This window comes from Clinocottus analis, unplaced genomic scaffold (genome assembly GCF_023055335.1).
Source record: "Clinocottus analis isolate CAN_PGR_092001 unplaced genomic scaffold, fCliAna1.0.p SCAF_8, whole genome shotgun sequence".
Classification (NCBI taxonomy): Eukaryota; Metazoa; Chordata; class Actinopteri; order Perciformes; family Cottidae; genus Clinocottus; species Clinocottus analis.
In genome coordinates, this window is record NW_027176240.1 from 2,199,048 (window position 1) to 2,218,690 (window position 19,643).

General features: G+C 42.8%; 2 protein-coding genes across 8 annotated transcripts in view; one reads left to right on the forward strand and one right to left on the reverse strand.

Annotated features, from left to right (window-relative positions):
- Positions 1-7,588, forward strand: part of atrnl1a (attractin-like 1a) — a 197,887-nt gene extending 190,299 nt beyond the window's left edge. For all 7 annotated transcript variants that reach the window (XM_068567293.1, XM_068567295.1, XM_068567297.1 and 4 more), the window contains one exon: positions 5,481-7,588. In XM_068567293.1, coding sequence (XP_068423394.1) covers positions 5,481-5,602 — 122 coding nt within the window. In that variant the 3' untranslated portion in view covers positions 5,603-7,588. The remainder of the gene's footprint in view (positions 1-5,480) is intronic.
- Positions 7,589-16,028: 8,440 nt separating this feature from the next.
- gfra1a (gdnf family receptor alpha 1a) overlaps positions 16,029-19,643 on the reverse strand; it is a 75,729-nt gene continuing 72,114 nt past the window's right edge. The window contains exons 9-10 of the mRNA XM_068567901.1: positions 19,536-19,583; positions 16,029-17,262 (exon numbers count right to left, since the gene is read on the reverse strand). Of these exons, the coding sequence (XP_068424002.1) occupies positions 17,110-17,262; positions 19,536-19,583 (201 nt within the window). The 3' untranslated portion in view covers positions 16,029-17,109. The remainder of the gene's footprint in view (positions 17,263-19,535; positions 19,584-19,643) is intronic.

Below are 19,643 nucleotides of genomic sequence, written 5' to 3' on the forward strand. Positions count from 1 at the left end.
CCTGACATCTTTCTTCTGTCAGATCTACCACCTCATGTTGTGCCTCCCACAGCCGCATATCGCTTCGAATAAAACGGGACTCAATCAGCGGCTGATGGGTTTACCGGCCTGCACATATTCTCCATTTTGTGCAGGGGAATTGTTGAGGAATAAGAGAAGGAGGAATACAGTGGGCTACATTTCATTCTCTGCTCTCTCTCTCTCTCTCAAGCGTTTATAGATAGTGGGTCAATAGAGACGGTATTCACAGCCGCCTCTTTTCCCCTGCGCTAATCTGCCTATTCAGCGCCAGAGATAGTGCCGGGAATATGTGAGAGCGAGGGAGAGGGGTGAAAAGAGGAAGAAATACAGGTGCTGTAAGAAGTCTTTGTGAGTAAAAATAGGAAGAGTAGCGTGTGAGAGAGAGAAAGAGAGAGGAGGGGTATTAAGAGGCTGAGAGGTTCGATAAAAAATATGTAAGTTCTTAAAAATCCTGAAAGTGAAAAAGGGCATTTAAAAAAAAAGGATAAGTTGGAGCGATACAGACGGAGAAGTAGGTGAGTGATTGAAGGAGTTGCTAATTTTGTGCAGTAAGTAGTAAGAGTTCATGTCCACACCCCCTCAGCCATTAAAACCAGGGCTCATATTGCTGCAATGTGCTTTTCATAAATTCCTCAGAAGTAGGAAGCACATATAATCCTTCGCACGCTCACTACTCGTCTCTTTTCTCTTCCTTTTTACGACGTCTTTCCATTTCTTTACCGAGTCAAAACTCCATTCAATTGTCGCGTAATTCTGAGGAGAATTTATTAAATTTCAGCACACACATTATCATAAACTGTGTGTGTGTATAAAACTCCTCTCTCTCTCTCTCTCTCTCTCTCTCTCTCTCTCTCTCTCTCTCTCTCTCTCTATCTCTCTCTCTGTCCTGACGAAGCATCTTTCGCTGTATCACTCTCACTTTGGCCGTCTTCCTAAAGAGAGAGGGGGGGAAAAAGAGTCTAATTTATTATCCCCGAACAGGAAAATTGATTTTGGTCATTTGCATCAAAAACATAAAGGACGCCACTATGGAAAAAAAAAAAAACAGTCTGAGGCCAACGCTTGGATTAATGACGTTATCTGCTGACTTTATTTTTTGCTCTGTAATTGCTCAGCATACAAAGACATTACACAACGTCTCCTGCTTGAAACAAATGCTCCGTTACCAAGTGAAGAAGCTCAGACGCGCTGTCGAAATCCGTCAAATTTATCTCGGATTGGGTGTCTGCGGACAGTAGAAATAGAAAAACAAGTAGAAATAGATAGTAGGAAATCACACCCTCAAGTTTTAGCTATTTTATAATTGAATTGTTTTGCGTGATAATTATTTCCCCCTATCAGCTCATGTCTTCTGGCGGTCACTGAAGGCTCAGGTAGAAGATCCACAGCCCAACCGGTTTTTACCGTCGCTCCTGTTTGTGATAAAGCCCCGAAAAAGTTTGGCATTTCTCTTTTGACACTCGGTGACTACTGGCCCGTAAAGCACAGTGGCTCTTCTTCCTCTCTCTGCATCTTCCTCCTCCCTCTCTCCCTCCCTCCCTCCCTCTCTTCCTCCCACCGGGCGTCTGACTGGATAGCTGCTTGACAGGAATCGGAGGGCAGCGCTCGGGAAACTGAGCTCCATTGACCCGGAATGGATCCCCGATACTTTGATGGTCTCCATCTTTGAAACCATCCCTCCCCCCCTCCCCCGCTGGGAAGCGCTCCCTGTCGACCCCCCACGCCTGCATCCATCCGCTGGTTGACTTTTAGTCCAATGCTCAGCGGTATTTACTCTCAGACATGCTCACGTACTTATTTTTACGGACCCGGAGGTTCGGTCGTATCAAGTCAACGTACCTGTTGTTTCCCCCTTTTTGTTCCCAAACTAGATCTTAAAGCTGCTGCTTTAAACATGTCTGACAAACAACACACGTCTGACTGACAAATTGGATCAGATGCATCAAAAATATTCAGGAAAAGAGTTGAAAGGCAAGGCCAGAGCCCTAATGAGGACGACTGCGAAACAAATCACAACTTTTTAAACCTCTTTTCAGGTCTACAAAGCATCCGTCTCAACTTTTTCGAGTACATCCTTCCACCTATTGTGTTGTCCTACATACGCTTTTAGAGGCATTGCAATATGAATTTCAGGTCATTTGGAGATATTTTCTCCCGTCCTGCATTATTCAAACAAGAAAGGAGAAGCGCTACCAAACACTGGCATGTACTATTAATGAAAAGGCATCCTAGTTACTCGAGATCCAACCTGAATCGAACACGCGTACATCAAAGGAGTCGTATTTGTGCGCCATGTTTGCTTGTCTCTTTTTAAAAAAACAACCTGAAATCAGTGCCTCGCAGACGCATGAATATTTGAATATATCAATGTGTTACTGTTTGACAGACTTTGATTTTTCCCCTTTTCGCTCCGAGGGAACAGACGATGCTGTTTACTTTTAAAACTGGATCCCGAGCAGGCCGGCCAACCCGCCCTCGCCCCCCCGGAGCCTCGATTGAGGGCTGGAAGTCGGGCTTTTGATGTGTTATCAAGGAGAGGAGCGCCGGGGTCTGTGAGCCCTGTCGCCGGGTTAGTTAGCGAGACGGCTCCTCCCGACACAGATGTTCTCCAGCTGCAGTCGAGTCCCCCGACGGGGTTCGGACGTCACATGTGCCAACATGCGTTCCTGAGGAATTTGATCCCTTTTTCTTTTTTTTTTTGCTAATGGCCCCATTAGTCCGCAGGGAGGGATCGGCTGTTAATGATGCGTCAACTCACCTGACAGAACAATCACATTAACGCGGCCGGGCGCCGCGGCAGCAAACGAGCGCTAGCACTCACCTGCAGTATAATGTGATTACTTTTGACCAATTTAGTTCTTGCAAATGGAGACGTGAGCGTGTGTGTGTTCGCCCGGAAACATCAACACATTTACGATGGCAATTTGTCAAAAAAGTAAAAGCCGCTTTTTTTTTTTTTTTTTTGGATGGAAGAATATTCAGATGTTGGGTTTCCTGAATGAATAACTTTCCCCACGTCTCTTTCTCTGGCCGTGATTGTTGGAGTGTTGGTGTTTTATAGGATGATTGTTTGTCATTGTGCTGGAGCGTTAGCTTACATCCCGGCTCTCTACCTGTGGCGTTTTTCTCCGGCAGGTCTGGCGGTCGTAAACGCTCCAGTAATGAACATGAAATGACATTAAAAAACGTAACGAAGTTCACGAGAGCTGCGAGCTCGCGCGGACAGATGGACCTTCATCGTGACGTCTCGTGGAGGTGATTTCATTGACGTGGAATCGCTGCCGGCGTCCATGTTGCATTTGTCTTGGCCTCCAGCTGGAGGACAGCCGTCTGTCCGATCGCAGCAGTTCGATATTGTCCGACATGTTGTCTCCATCCCGGATCCGTCACTCGTCCTGATCCACTTCCTTTCCTTTTAGCGATGGCGAGTCATTTACTGAACCTCTTCCCTTTCGTCTTTCTTTCTCGCCACAAGTCTTTCTGTCTTTTCTGCCTTTTTCCACTCAACACTAAGAAAATAATTTGTGGTTTAATTCGTTCCACGTTTGGTTTTGGCTTGATTTTATCATTTTATTAAGTTAAATACGTAACATAGTACAATAAAAAAAGAACATTAACAATCTAAATCAATAATTTCCAAAACTATTCATGGATGTTGTATAATTGTACGCTTGAAGACAAAGAAATTACATTAAAACTTTAACCATCGTAACTTATGTTTGTTTCAAGTTAGTGTGAAAAACTTTAAAAACACTTTAGTAATAATTCCTTCATGTGACTTACATGAAGAAGATTGTCTATTTCAAAAAGGTTCGCGAGCATCTTTGTGTTCTATATTGACCAATTTGTCAATTATTTTCAAAATAGTTTCATAAAATTTCAGATAATCCAAAACAAATTCACTAATTTTTTACTCAAATGTTGTTCAAAGAAAGTCTTCACGTATGCCTTTTGCCATTTTTATCAATAGAGTCATAATTCTGGCTCTAAGTTGATCTTTCAGCTTGAAGGAGGAAGAGGTTTAATAACAGAAGCAGAGCTGCAGCCGAGTCCAAAACCATCTTCCTTAAAGAATAGTGGGAACGTGACTCCGGTGCCCTCATTGGCTCTGCATTGAACGGGCGTAGAAGTAAAGTGGCGACCTCACAAACTCTGATGTAGGTGTGCAAACATGGGAATTGGACTAAACTGTAAATTACCATAGCAACAAAAATCCTAAATTGAAGCATTGTCTGCGGTAGACAAAACAAACCAAAGTGCCAAAGTGAAACAACAACCACGATGAGCCAAATTCCAACAGCCCAGCTGTTGCTACCCGATCAGAGAGCACCTAACTGTTGTCTGTATTGCAAAGTATGTAAGCGCACAGGTGCACGCACACGTACACAAACCTGCAGAGTGGAGTTTACAACACAGGCTCACACCGAGCGACTGCATAATCGGCTTTCGCCCACTGGAAAAGAAAAAAAATCCCAAGAATCACTTGAGTGTGAAATGATGAAAACATCCTGCATCCAAATCATATCAAGAGCACAACAGATTCCCTCCACTGTTTGCCCGTTTTTGTTCATTTGGCTCCTGCACGCCGGCAGATTGAGCTCTTGTCATAATGGCCATGCATTGTCGAGCCCACGGTTGTCAGGAGGGGAAGACTGGACTTGCTGCACTCGCTGAGCGCTGCCACGACTCTAAATCCACATTAACAACAGCAGCTGCTGCCAAGGTAACACAATGCTGCGAGGCATCCGATGCCTGGGTTCGCCTGGCCCCGCTCGCCATAAGCCCGGCAGCAGAAAGAGAGAGAGAGAAAGTCCAGAATCAGATGCAGAGGTTGTTCTCAAAGCTGTGGCTTCCTGCTGCACCGTGAGAGGCTGAAAGGAAGAGAAAGAGCCAGGATGGTGGGAGTTACACTTCAGTGGCCTCGGCGTAAGCCCCCTGGTTTACTGGTGAAGCCAGACGACACGAGCTGGAGAGGTCGCGGATAAAATGTTTGCTGGATGTTGTTATGAGATGCCTGCTGGGAGGTTGACGCGTCTCCACGTGTCACACTTCAGCTGAGGCCTTTGTCTGCTTTCTTCTGCTTTATTCTCATTGTCAATATACATACACACTAAGAATGACCATTTTCCCAAATGTTTAGGCGTCCTATTTTTCCAAATGTTTAGATGTCTGATTTGTTTTTAATCTTAAATTATTCATATACCTTTTAAGTATTATACATTTATTCAACGGTGATGAAGTTTTACCATTGAAGCAGACCCCTCATTTAATACTGATAGAAAACAAGAGGGGACCCACAACAGAACCTTGCGGAACGCCACATCCACTCTGCAGTGGAGAGTGGAGAACGTAGATGGTCATCGACCACCGTCAAGCCATATATATGATACAATTATACCTAATTAAAGCAGGATGTTATATCATTCTTTATTAACTTTCTTTTCTCATTGGGCTTCTAGGTATCGCTATAGCCAGTGCTCTGGTAGACACATCACAACAGCGAGTAATGGACTTCAAAGAACGAGGCCTGGGTCTGAAGCACCGCAAACACACTGTGCACCACCAAGGAACCTGTGTATGAACCAGAATCCATCAACCAGGTCCCATCGTGACCCCCAGGGGATATTCTCATGGACTTTAGACTAAAGGGGCGCATTCTAATCAAAGGAAAAGATGGCAAAACAAGTGGCTGTGAAGAAGTAAACATAGCAGCTGTCTCATCAACAGGCATTCGAACTGGGAAAAGCGGCCCTTTCTTCCTGGTTTAAATGGACCATTTCTTTGTCAACATGCAACATTCTTGTCTCCTGTGTGTATACGTTGGTAATGATGAGAATTGGAAACCTGGAAAACACCGCGGCTTTGGTCGGATATTTAACTCTTGAGTGCCGGCGGGCGTTTCCAGTTCCATGCCACGTGGGGCTCTTTGTCTCCTGGGCTCTACTTGTCTGTCAAGCAATCAAAGCCATATTGACGGAGGAAAACACTTGTTTTCCACCGTTAAACCAAACTAAAATGGCTTCGAGCTCCTTGTGAAAGAAATTGAGCTGAAATTACCTGAACTGAAATGAAGTCCTCCTGACTGACAAAACCACTCAGACTCACGAGCGCCGCTGGAAAAGAACACCAGACAACGGACCCAACTTGATGGATGCAGGACGCCGTAGTGGGCGGAGCTCTGCGACCAGGATTTGATTCAGGAGAACGTATCCTCTGGGAATTTTAAAGACTACTGCTGTTACGATGTTAAAGAACGAAGATCATTGGATGTAAACTGTTGAGATTTGTCCTTTTATGAAATATATGTCCTTTTTTTTTTTTTTTCCCTGCACCAACATTTGAAAGTTTTGATATCTGCTCAGGTCCTCTGGAATGGAAAAAGGGTCCATTATCTGTAGCTTTGGGCCTTACACGTGTCTGTATATGCACTATAAGTGAAACGCTTTACCAGTACATTAGGAACCTCTGTGGGATAAATATTATGCAACTAATCATCCAAATGTTTATTCTGGGCTGCGATGTAACCTCAAGGTCGGTATCGTCAAACGCATACTACTGATGGTATTCATATGTCTATTCAGTTATTACTGTGAAGATACGCGCGACATCTTTTCTCATGACCTCCAGTAAATTTTATGCCTGTTTTAACTTGTGATAAAAACTTTTATGTAACATATCGCTTTATGTAATATTTATAAATTATGCAAATTACAGTTAAACGATAATTTTACAAATGCACTAAGGTTTTGTTGTGTTTTTTTAAACAAGATTAAACAATAGATATTACAACACAAGTCTGTGCGGTATTTACTTTTTTTTTCCTTTTACCCTCAGTGTCTTTTCATTTCCAAATATATATATATATATTTATTATGCATATCATAGCAATTTTTTGTGATGTCAAATGTTTATTTGTTCCATTCACCAAGTGTGTTAAAACCTCTATCAAATATTTTAGTCACTTTTCTTTTGATGCAAACGCACACACACACACTCAAAAGTTTGGAATCGCCTGCAACAAAACTCAAACTTTCAATCTTTACAAGAAATTGAAGGTTATACCAATTTTGGAACTGTCAGAATTTCCTCTACGCAGACGACGCCCCGTTCTTCATCACAGAAATAATGACTGGTCTTGTTTTCAACACAATATTTGACCTGCTTGTGATGCTCAGCTCGTCGCTACGCTAATATCAACATACTCCTCACAATTAAAACCTCTTCACCGCAGCGGCCAAAAGAAAAAACACTCGGGACAAAATGGAAGATTGAATCACAACATTTTCCTTTCAAATTTCACGTTTTGCCTCTGATGAAATCGCCGTCTCTGAATTAAAAGAACGTGAATACGACGGCTGATTCCAAACGTTTGAGCCGTACGTCTCCATGCACACTGTCCTCTCCGTATATTAAGCCTGATTGTCTTCATTCCGCCATTTTTTTTTTTATGTCTCCATGTAATTTTGCAGCGGTTGTTGTTAACAAAGGGCAGCTCACCGCACTGTTTTTGTCCACGTGAGCGTAAAATCTGTACATTTACAAATAAAACATTTTGATGCCTTTTTGTATGGTGACTGGAGCCGACGTACTCTGTGTGTTCCTACGTCTGGTGTCGTATTGATCCGTGTTCTCAAGGATGTCAATGGGGTCAAATAACACGCTCGGCCAAACCGCTATAGACTCGTCCATCGAACGCTGCTGATGGAGTCACAGAGATCCCGGCTCAGCAGTCTGAACACACGACTCCATTTACATTTTACATAATAATTAGACACCGATTCAATGGTCACGGTTCTGTTTCGACTGAATATGAGTCAACATTTGATGCATGATATTGCGTTACATGTTGACTTACACGCGCCATGCTTTTTCTTGCGCAATGTCTTACTGAACACTGAAGTGTTTGGACCAAAAGAAATGGACGTTTGTCTGTTCGTCACATAAGAATCAGAACTATGTTTTCACGTTGAAGGGATTTGTCTTGGCAGGTGGTGCATAGCTTCAGACATTAAACACAGTGCAAAAAGAAATAGGAGCATGGTATTTTACACTTTAAATGTACAATATAGTAAACAATTAACAATAAATGTCCTCCCAAGGCTGACATGAGGGCAGATGTATTTAGACGTGCATGTGTATGGGTGCTATGCACTGAGACTTTGTTAACGAGTGTGTTGCCACACAAGGACACAGTTTATAGACACACACATCACATGTATCCATTGGTTTTGCTTCAATGAGAATCTTTGGACCGCTTTTATACAGTCACTTCTGCACCCTGTACATATGACGTCTTGTATGACGTAGTCAGGAAGCACCTCGATGTGATCCGAACGTCTCCAAGAATTACACAATGTTACGTAAAAGCAGGACAATCATGAAAAAGGAAACAGCACATTGTTCCCGGCAGCAGAGTATAGTGATGTCATGGTAAATAAAAGCTGTGTTTAAAGCTCTCATTAAAACCAGCTGATTTGCACACGCTTGCTTCCTTTCCTTTAAGCTTCAGCAGGTGAGTGTCACGCGCCTCACGAAGCTCAGACGCTTTGTTTCTATTCAATCAGTATGAAAATTATATAAAATACAATCTATTAGCTTTAATTGAGCTGTGTTTACCATTCACCATGTCCCTCATCAACTCTAATCTTCTAAATGTGTGTAAATTAAAGGCTTTTTCCACCCCGTGCATCTGACTTTTGCCTCTCGCTGCGTTCTTTGCAGCCTCATTTGGAACTTGAAAGGCCTTCAGACCATTAAGGGATGCCGATGCTGCTGCAGTCGCCACCATTAGTGACCAGGAGGAGACGAGAGCGCCCTTTTACACTCTGAGCTCACTGTATTTTTTCGTTCTCAAGATAAAAGACTGCAGTATTTAGCATTAAGTGGGCTGCTGGCATCTTCGCTCAGCTCAATACCTGCACATCAGAGGCAGCAGGAAGTGGTGCACTTTCCCTTTTATCCTGATCCAAGAGGTTTTTAAACCAGTTCTACAGGATGAAAGGGGCGGTGATGTTTGTGAGAGTAAAGTCAAACTAAGAAGCTCAACGCGTGAACACACTAAAACAATGGCAGTCGCACAAAGAGGGGCAAGCAGAGGGGGAGATGAAGATGCATGAGGATGTTTTGGTAAATCATGTTTTATTACTATATATAATAATTACATATGCAAAACACACAAGACTTTCATTCATATGCAAATATTTGTGGAATATTCTGTTTCTATATCAAGAAATTAGGACAAACTTATAGCTTTTCATCACTTCTTTCGACATCTTCTACTCTAAATTTTGGTTACTTTTTTTGGACATGCTGTTCTTTGACTTGTTATATGATTTATCTTTCTAAATACAATATTTTGTATTGATTTTATACAATTCTATACATACATCTTTGACTTTTTAGACCAACTAATTAATGATTTTAACATCAAACTATACAATGACTTTGAAAAAATTAAAGACATGATTTGCCCTACGAGGAGTCAAACCTATTTTAATACTTTTTGACATACTATAAAATTACTTTTTTAATTTTTTTTTTTACCCTGCTATATTATGACGACCATTTGTTTTGGACATATTATATTGTGACTGTTTTTCTCTTCGACATTTACGCTTTTCATGACTTCAACGTACACATTTCTTCCATATTACAGGATATTATGACTTTTTTCAAATGACTATAATATGACTTTTTTTTACTAAATTTCTCATGATTTTCTTTTCATGAACTCTTTCATCATGATTTCTTTGACACAGTAACATTGTTCCATACCATAGTATTACTTTTTGACATAATATACAATTACTTTTTAACGTTTTTTTTTTCTAACATACCATACTATGACTTTTTTTCGACATGCTTTGCTCTGACATTTTATGAATTTTTTCAACAATACTAAATTGGGCTGCAGTCTGAGTGGCCGAGTCAGCCGAGAGGCTAGTACAACGCACACACACACGCACACACACACGCACACACACACACACACACACACACACACACACAGCCTGCGTGCTGCTGTCAGCTCCTGAATGGCCGTCTGGACCGAACAAAGGCTTTTTTTTTTTTACAAAAGCGCACAAAGTGCAAAGACGTGAAGGATGCCAGGGGAGGAGTGGAGCTATTGACGCGCCGCATCGGCTTGATTGCGTGAGCGGTAGCCGGCGTGGCGGCGCGGCGGCGTGGAGGCGGGGTCAGCCGGCGGGGTCGAGGTGACCCGCTTCCTGCCACAGAGGAATGTCTGCAATCACGAGGGAACACTTTGTGCGTCTCTTTGTGTGTCTGTGTGCGTCTCCGTCCTGGTGGAGCTGCTCTGCTTCATCGTAGCTGCGTTTTAGAAAACTTTTTGTAAAATAATTACATGAGGATCAATTCATCAAACAAAACATTTTTTTACCACTTAGATTCAGTTCTGGAGAGAAAAATAAATAAAAATGTCTTCACTGTTCAAACATTTGTTGATGTGAACATCCTGAAGAACCTGTGAGTCCAGCCGCTGATGAGATTACAAACTCACGCCGCTGTGTGGCCTCCGTAGGATTGAAACACAACAGAATAATCTCACCTGAGCAGGACATCAGCGTCTCTTCATTGAATATCTTGTGATGCTTAAAGACGGTGTTGAATCTTTAAAGTTTCCTTTCTGTCTGCATCTGGCAACGAGGATGAATGAAGCGGCTCTGGGCCGACAGCACAACAACAACAACAACAACAACACAATAACCGTGTCAATGATCGGGGGGGTGAAAGATGAACAAATTGATTTTGCATCGGGGAGAAAAAAAAGAAAAAGAGGATCAATTCGTCCTCGAGAAGTCGATCAGCAACTAAACGGAGAATCCTGCAGCTTCAGGAGCGACGTTAATTGGAGGCGTGACCGACTGCCGCTCCTTCTCCTCCTCCTCCTCCTCCTCCTCCTCCTCCTCCTCCTTCCAGTCACTCCATCACTGCGGGCAACACCGGCTCGTGCGGCTCACAGGAGGAAATAAGGCTTTTAAATGGCTCCTAATAAACTCCATCTGTGCACGTGAAATGACGCCTATTGTCAAAAATCAAATCCCCCGGATATATTATTAATAGCTGTCTTTACAGTTTCTGCTTCGGGAGCCAGATGGGGGGTTGTGTGATATATTTGTGTGCCGCTATTAGCTTCATCATGTTGCACTGGGGTGCAGGAGGGGCCCTCAGGAGCCGCTGCTGTTTGAATCTGCTGCAAAACACGAGGAAAAAATATGTGAAATGTCCATTTGTCGGACGTTTTATCTGGAGAAAACTGTTGAATTAACGTTAAATCAAACCATCTATAATGATATATGGGAGATATATAATTCATCTCACACCTCAGCTGAATAAAATACATGAATTGTGTCCTCTAGCTTCAAGTAGAACAAATACTTACTTATGATGAACACTTACAGGCCGCAGGTCTTCTTCTGCAACCTTTTCCAACAAGCGATCAAGTTGCGTTCACGGCCGCTTCCCAAACTAAATCCTCTCTCGTCACAGACGCAGCGTGTCTGTGTGCGGGCTTCAGGATGTGGAAGTTAATGCAAAAGGACGAGGAGAAAAAGCACATTCAAAATGTCAGACTCATTTCCCGACATTTAATGAGGATGCTGTGCAGGCGTGGGGGCGTTTAGCCCTCACCCCTTTCCTTCTGTTTCACCTGTTTTATTCATTTAAGACGGGACGTGCGTCAGCAGACACGTGAACGTGAGCTCCCTGCGCCATCGCGCTTCTCATTCGCTATGAAATTATGCAGAAAACTGCTTTCGATTAATAACTTTGGACGCTTGTTTCTCCTCTTTAGAGCGACCAGAGGGCGGGAAGAGGCAGTTTGAGGTTTGAGGTCTCGCCCACGCAGCGTGGTGCCATTTGTTCGCTGTGGTTTTGTTCCCACGATAATATTTCCATGTTGCCGATCGCGTTTATTAAATGCATTTTAAATCGTTGACTTTTATCGCGTTGACTTGTTTCCTACGTTGCTCAGGACGAGTCGACTGCAGAGAACAAATGTCATGTGAAAATGTGAAAATGTGAAAATGTGTGATATGACGAAAGTGATGCAAGTTTAAGTTCAGCTGGACGTCTGCATGGAGGCGCTGAGCTGTCCTTTCACAATAAGAGCGCATCCCCGTGACCTTTATTTTGTTGCCGCCAGTACTTATCTTTTGACACGCCTCAGTTTATTTATTAATATTAGGGTCAGTTTGGATAAATGTGCCTGTTTTATGTGTTGTTTTCACCCTGTTACTTTAGATAGACACTTTGTTTATATTTATATATATTTTTTTTTTTTATATTCTGTTGTGTGCAGACAACACAAGTTTATTATATTTTTTAAAGGGTCACATTGTAAGCGCTGCAGGAGGGGGGAGGGGGGGGGGTCTTATACGGACTCTTAAAATATTCAAAGGCCTTCCTTCCTAAAGCCGTCCTAAAATTAACCACAGCAGCAGGTCAGATTAAAAAAAAACACGCTGCATTATTAAGGTCCATAAATCAAACCGCCCCAATAGGAGCAACAGCAGAATGCAACACCTGTTAGCAATATAAACAGCATCACGCCACAAATACACAAAGTAGAGCAGAAATACCAGGATTCAGCACCTCGAACACTTGTCTGTGTTTTGAAGGATAGTTTAAAGTACAATGTTTGTTCTAAAAGTGCAAATTGGATGAGGATTGATTTCAGCTGTTACTTAAAATACTAAATGAAGGAACGTCTCAACACGTTTGGATCAAGTCGGCTTCTTAGCTGCAATAACGGTTTACAGGCCCGGCATGTTGGTTCTCAGATATTTTGAAGAATAGAAGTCGCAGGAGAAGTTTCAGGTGCTTATGTGGAGCCACAGAAGTCCATGAGTTTGAGTCTGGGTGATGAAGCTCAGCTAGCATGATGCTACTCCTGCCCTCTCATTCTAGTTGGGCAAAGCTAAAGAAAAGAACATGGCCGACACTTCAGACGACTCGTTCTCTATCTGGTCTCCTCTCTTCGCTCCTCGCGGTTCCTTTTGGCTCAACGTCAACGTCATTTTTATCACTTCATCAGACTCTTTCAAACCTCCTTTAAAATGGATGACGTCGCCCGTCCGACGGTTTCTTTCCCGCCGCTCCTCCGTGAAATGACACCAACGTACAACCGGTCTGGGTGATTGAACAGTTTTTAATCATAACTTTTTGTACAATAGATTTTACATTTTTCACAAGCTAAGAAGTTAATGATGCCGGATGGCTGAGGGAGACTGCATTCTCCCACCCAAACCCCCCCAAAAAAAGCCATTTTTGGTATTTTGTAACAACAGATGGGACGGAGATGGAGACAGCAAACATATTCAACATCTTATCGCTTTTTTTTTTCTTCTTAAAAACTTGGGAGCCTGTTGCGAGGCCTTGTGAAGCTCAGAGGAACTCTTTAAAGGACGGACGTCACTTCATCTCGCACTCCCAATGAAGATATGACACTGGGATTCAAATAAAGCAACACAAAATAAAGTGAATGGACAAAGACACAATTCTGAGAAATGTAAGTCCCAGTTATTGTCGTGAAGCAACTCATAACTTTCCCGCAAAACTTCACACATTCAATTCGTGGGCATTTTGGGCCCATTTGGCCACCTCTGGTCAAAAACAGCGTTACAAAAAAGCCTTCGACGGTATGGTATAGAATATATTTGTCATTAACATTGACTTATTTCCTTTCTCAATCGCCATGCATCGACAATCTTCTTTGTTGCTCAACCTGTAGTTATTGTCACCGGGATTATTTTAGAAGTGAAACTGAAATATTCGCGGTGACAGCACTGAAAAAAAAGTCGTAAGAAGTCCGAACTTTTCAAAACGGCAAAAAGAAATTTGTAAAAGATAGAAAAATAAGTTTAAATCTTAGCCAAAAAACTCAGTACTATATTTAAGCAACATCGTAAATGGGGCTATGGTACAAAACAATATGCTTGGGAAATACAGTCGTATATAACTACAGCAGGAGAGTTACACTGATATCCTCTTTCTCAGATGCAATAATATTCCATAATCATGTACATACTGGAAGAAATATACACAGAAGTTGTTATATATAAAAAACAAAACAAACAATACTCAGGTTTATTCAATGTATGTCGTATCTGAAAGTCAAAATAGCTCACAATGCTGTGGAATAGAATATCATCAGACATGTATTTGTCCAATTTATAGTTTTTCAGCCAAGTACATACGATGCATATACCATGTTTATGCTCGGTAAATAACGTTTCAGTTCTACTATACATTAATCAAGTTTTTTTGAGAAGCCACATAAACCCAAGCAGCGTGTCACGAACGCTCCCGCCGGCGTCCGAATGGCCGACGCAACTTGCCGAACATGCCGCAGGGAAGTGTGTAAACGTCTCGGTCACGTGTGAAGGAAGTGTATTTCCCGTGAGGAGGATAAAAAAAAGAAAACGTAATGCTTTCATCTGAAAAGCAGCTGTACACGTCTGCATCTGAGAAATCAACGCGATTGCTGTGTTGCTTTTTTTGTGTTTTTTTTTTTTCAAAGTATAATTTTTTTACGGAACACGACAGAATTGACCTTTTGCTGAACCCCTCAATGTAACAACACAGTCTGTACCCAACAGTCTGTACTCAATAGTCTGTACCCAATAGTCTGTACCCAACAGTCTGTACCCAACAGTCTGTACCCAACAGTCTGTACTCAATAGTCTGTACTCAATAGTCTGTACCCAACAGTCTGTAACAACATAGTCTGTACCCAACAGTCTGTACCCAACAGTCTGTACTTAATAGTCTGTACTCAATGGCCTGTACCCAACAGTCTGTACCCAATAGTCTGTACCCAACAGTCTGTACCCAATAGTCTGTACCCAACAGTCTGTACCCAACAGTCTGTACCCAATAGTCTGTACTCAATAGTCTGTACTCAATAGTCTGTACCCAACAGTCTGTACCCAACATAGTCTGTAACCAACAGTCTGTACTCAACATAGTCTGTACTCAACATAGTCTGTACCCAACACAGTCTGTACCCAATATAGTCTGTACCCAACAGTTTGTACCCGGCATAATCTGTACCCAACATATTCTGTACCCAACAGTCTGTACTCAACACAGTCTGTACCCAATATGGTCTGTACCCAACAGTTTGTACTCAACAAAGTCTGTACCCAACACAGTCTGTACCCAGCAGTCTGTACCCAACACAGTCTGTACCCAATATAGTCTGTACCCAACAGTTTGTACCCGGCATAATCTGTACCCAACATATTCTGTACCCAACAGTCTGTACTCAACAAAGTCTGTACCCAACACAGTCTGTACCCAACAGTCTGTACTCAATATAGTCTGTACCCAACAGTCTGTACTCAACATAGTCTGTACCCAACAGTCTGTACCCAACAGTCTGTACCCAGCAAACATATATTTTTTACTTTACCAGAACAACAAAAATAAGAGCAGAAGTGAAGAGAATAGGTTAAACCGTATGACTTCTTGGCTGCTAATGCTAACACACCTGGCTAAATGTTATTCTAGCTGCATTAGTGTGGCGTTCAATTCCAAAAGCCAAGGTGCATACAATTTATATGTGGTGCAAACGGGGCATCTCATGTAATAAAGACCTTAAGCGTCCATGCAACAGCGGTTTGTATGCGGCTGGGCGGGGCCATGTTGGCTAACGCCGCCGATGAGGGCCGTACATGTTTAGGCATCCCAAACTTTCCGAGGGGGCCTATCCAAGATACCTATATGGTTTTATAGGGTTACAGGTTACGTCACAATGAACCTGGAACATCCACAGCCGTGATGAGAGCAGGTAAGACGAGTGGGGCTCAGCAAAAGGTCAATATCAAGAGATCCCTCCCTCCCCGAACACGATGTGGACAGCAAAAAGTCGTAACACTGAAGTGCCAGAAAAAAGGAAGCATTGAGCGTTGGCGCCATGGAGCTGTGAGTTACCATTGAATACATACTCTACTACAATATTTTATCCTCAGCTTGTTTTTTTGGTGTGTGTGTGGACGCAGTACATCAAAAATAAAATGGAAGAAAAAATATACATATAATAATTCAGGTGAAACTGCAGAAGCTTCTCCGGCACCTTCCGTAGAGAAACACTGAACATGGCTCGGACTTGGAAACAATTACAAGTATATATACACTCACTAATGAGTGGAGTGGCTTCAGACATCCACAGCAGCGCGTGACCTACTGTCCCGTGATCTCAGAGTGTGTTTTAAAACAATAAAATAAAGAAAAAGGGAGTAGAAAGCGCGGCGCAGTGTCTTGTCTCTGTTTCTGTGTGTTTGTCTGAGTGTGTGAAAATGTGCAGTGTGTGTTTGTGGGTCTTTGCCTTTGTGTGCTTTTTTGCCAGCGGCGATGTGTGTTCAGTAAAGACGGTTTGGGCGCTCTGATGTTTCAAGTTACTGGTATTTACCCTGGATTTAATTATTTTTTTTTTTTTTTTTTTTGTCGCCAGGCAAAAAATATTCACGTGGACCTTTCATAAAAATGTAAAATACCAGATCACGTCATTATCAAAACATACACAAACCACAGAGGAGACTGAATAACACCTACGAAGGCTGGCCCGAGTGATAACATGTAGCCATTACTGAACCGACTGTGACTTTTTCAGCAAAAGATCCCACCGATAGCCTCTACACACAAACAGACGTTGGGGGACGACTCTGGAAAAATCAGGGCTGATTTACGTAGCGTTCACCTTTTCCAGGAGCCGCCAGCTGTGGTTTATTGGAATGTAGTCCTCGAGTATTTTCTCTTTTCTGCCCAAGAGAGCAACACAGAAGCTTTAAATCCCTTTTTTTTTTTTAAACTACCCCGAAGGGTACACAAAGCTGAGTTAACACATGTAGACCACAATTTTAGCTCACAGCTGCAATGCAAAAAAACCAACAATAAAACGACAAAATTCATAAAAAACAAAGTAGGACTTAAAGAGAGAGAGAGAGAGAATCCAGAGGGAAATAAACATAAAACAGGTATTACTGAGAAGAAAGGTTTTGCTTTTTCTTTGTACAAATGTGTGTTTGTCAGTCCGTTGTAGTTGGCTTGCTGCGAAAGCGGGCGAGGCTACAAGAAGCCGGGCGAGGAGAGCGCCAGCGGGCTGCAGTACCACAGCCAGAGCAGCGGGGGCAGCAGAGAGGCCGGACCCGCGGGCCGCCTGGAGACGGCCGAGTTTCTCACGATGGCATTGGACGTACTTTGGCCGTCGATCTGAGGGTTCTGGGGGGAGGAAGAGGCAGAGCATCACAGAGCTCAAATTAAAGCTGATCACGGGGCAAAATACATTTGCTGCGGGGCAAAAAATGAAAGGTGACTTTTCACCCGGGACAGTGTCTTTTTCCACCGCAGCAAAAAGTTGGCATGCTAGTTAGAGTGCTGTCGTTAGCGGGCCATAAAATGCATAATCGAGTCAGCTGGACACCTTGAAAAGTTAGCTGGGGACAGACGTTCTGACCGAGTCCTGAATGCTATGTTAGCTTTCTAGCTAACGGAGAGAGAGAGTCATTTCAACCAGCAGCGAGTAACATCAGACCTTCTAACGAAGTCCAGAATGCTATGTTAGGTGTCTAGCTAACGGAGTCATTTCAACCAGCAGCGAGTAACATCAGATGTTCTGACCAAGTCCCGAATGCTATGTTAGGTTTCTAGCTAACGGAGAGTCATTTCAACCAGCAGCGTTCTGACCAACATCAGACGTTCTGACCAAGTCCTGAATGCTATGTTAGGTTTCTAGCTAACGGAGAGAGTCATTTCAACCAGCAGCGAGTAACATCAGACCTTCTAACGAAGTCCAGAATGCTATGTTAGATTTCTAGCTAACGGAGAGAGTCATTTCAACCAGCAGCGAGTAACAGTTGTAACATCTGTTGTCTGAAATCAGGAACCCATTATTAAAAAAATTACAACGGACGTTGGAGGGCAAATAGGCCACGATTCAATTATAAACTCTGTTAGCTAAGAGGATTAGCAAAAAATCAGCTTGAAGCTATCTCCCCTTTGCACTGCAAATACACAGACAAATATATTTTCATATATGTAGTTTAGGGGGGGAAACTCTGCTTCTGGCTAATATATAAAGGTTAGACTACATGAATTTCTTCTCTCTCTCTTTGTAAGATTAACTTCTCGTAGTCTTGAGAAATGTGTAAATTCAGAGATAACCGGTTTCCACACAATTGTCGGCGGTCCGAACGTCCAGATGGTGGCATGAGGAAGTTCCATGAATCAGCTGTGGCAGGAGCCTCTGGATCGGATCCACAGCAGACTCTGGGATCTCTTTCCGGACAGCTTGACGAATGACCACCAACAAACAACGACAATGGCATAAAAGGCTGCCAAGCAGTTCAAGCATCCGGAGCCGTTGTCACGTTTTGGAGTGTTTAGGTCTTTTTTTTTTTAAATGCAACATTAGCATTTTTTTTTTACTGGCAGTACCGGCATGTTACGTAGTATGACTAAGTTAAAAATAAATAAATCAAAAGGTTGTTTTCATATTTAAAATGCCACAGTGGGAAGCAAAAAAATCTATGTGTGTGTGTGTATACAGAGCTTCCCCAGCGGTCTTTCGTCCGCTAATAAAGCCGCGAGCTAACGGCTGGGTCATCTCCTCCAGACCTGTCCCTGCCTCTATTAAATGTCAGTCTAGTGCATAACAGTGCCTTATTATTGTACAATGACATTTACAGTGAACTTTAAAAGCCACCAGATAAGCAACAATTCCATTTAAGCCTCAAAGGAACTACAAAGATCGGGAGTTTACAAAGGAGGCGGGAAGGATTTGCCGTGGCAATCACACGTCGGTGTGGAGGTCGGAGACTTCCAAACACCGAGTTCGGGTTACAGTTTGTAATTATTTGATAGCTCGAGCAATTGCCCAGCGGTCTTTAATAATTGTTGGTGTGAAGGTGAACCGTTTTGGAGTTCATCTCCCGACACAAGTTGAGTCCAGGTTTTGACACGCTGTGATCTGTGTTTGCCAAAATTATACCGGGAGTTCTTTGACAGGGACCTTCTGACAAAGTGTGTCTACGCCAGCAATGCATGACATACAAATGCACCGCAATCATCAGCCTGCACAGAGTCGAAACTGGGCGTCAGTGCCCTTTATCTTTGTTTTCCCACAAAGTTTTGTTCCGTAAATCCGAATGTTAAGATTCAGATGCCTTTTGATTGCAACGTTCCTGAAGCAAAGCGGTAAAAGGGAGAGGAAAGTGTTTGTCTTTCCAGGAAGTTCGGAGGGGACGGCGACATTACCGGCCCAGATGGTAAAACGGGGAGGTGCAGTCCTTGAAACTCGACTCACCCTTTCGTTAAATTAATATCTCCGGGTATTATATTCTAACCCCCGCTCAAAGTTATGTCGTTGCTTTTAATCGACCATCTGTTTTAGTCGGAAGTGGAAAGCTCTTTGTTTGACTAGAACTGCTGTTCATTGTCTCGTGATTTCAGTTTGAATGCTGTCAAATGAATTTAATTCCCTAATTGAAACTCACCAAACAGAAGACGCCATCAACGGTCGAGTTTGACTTCAGCTTCTGAGCCTGCAACAAAAGAAAAGACACAAAGACTCTCAATCCACCTGACGACATCCGAAGAAACCC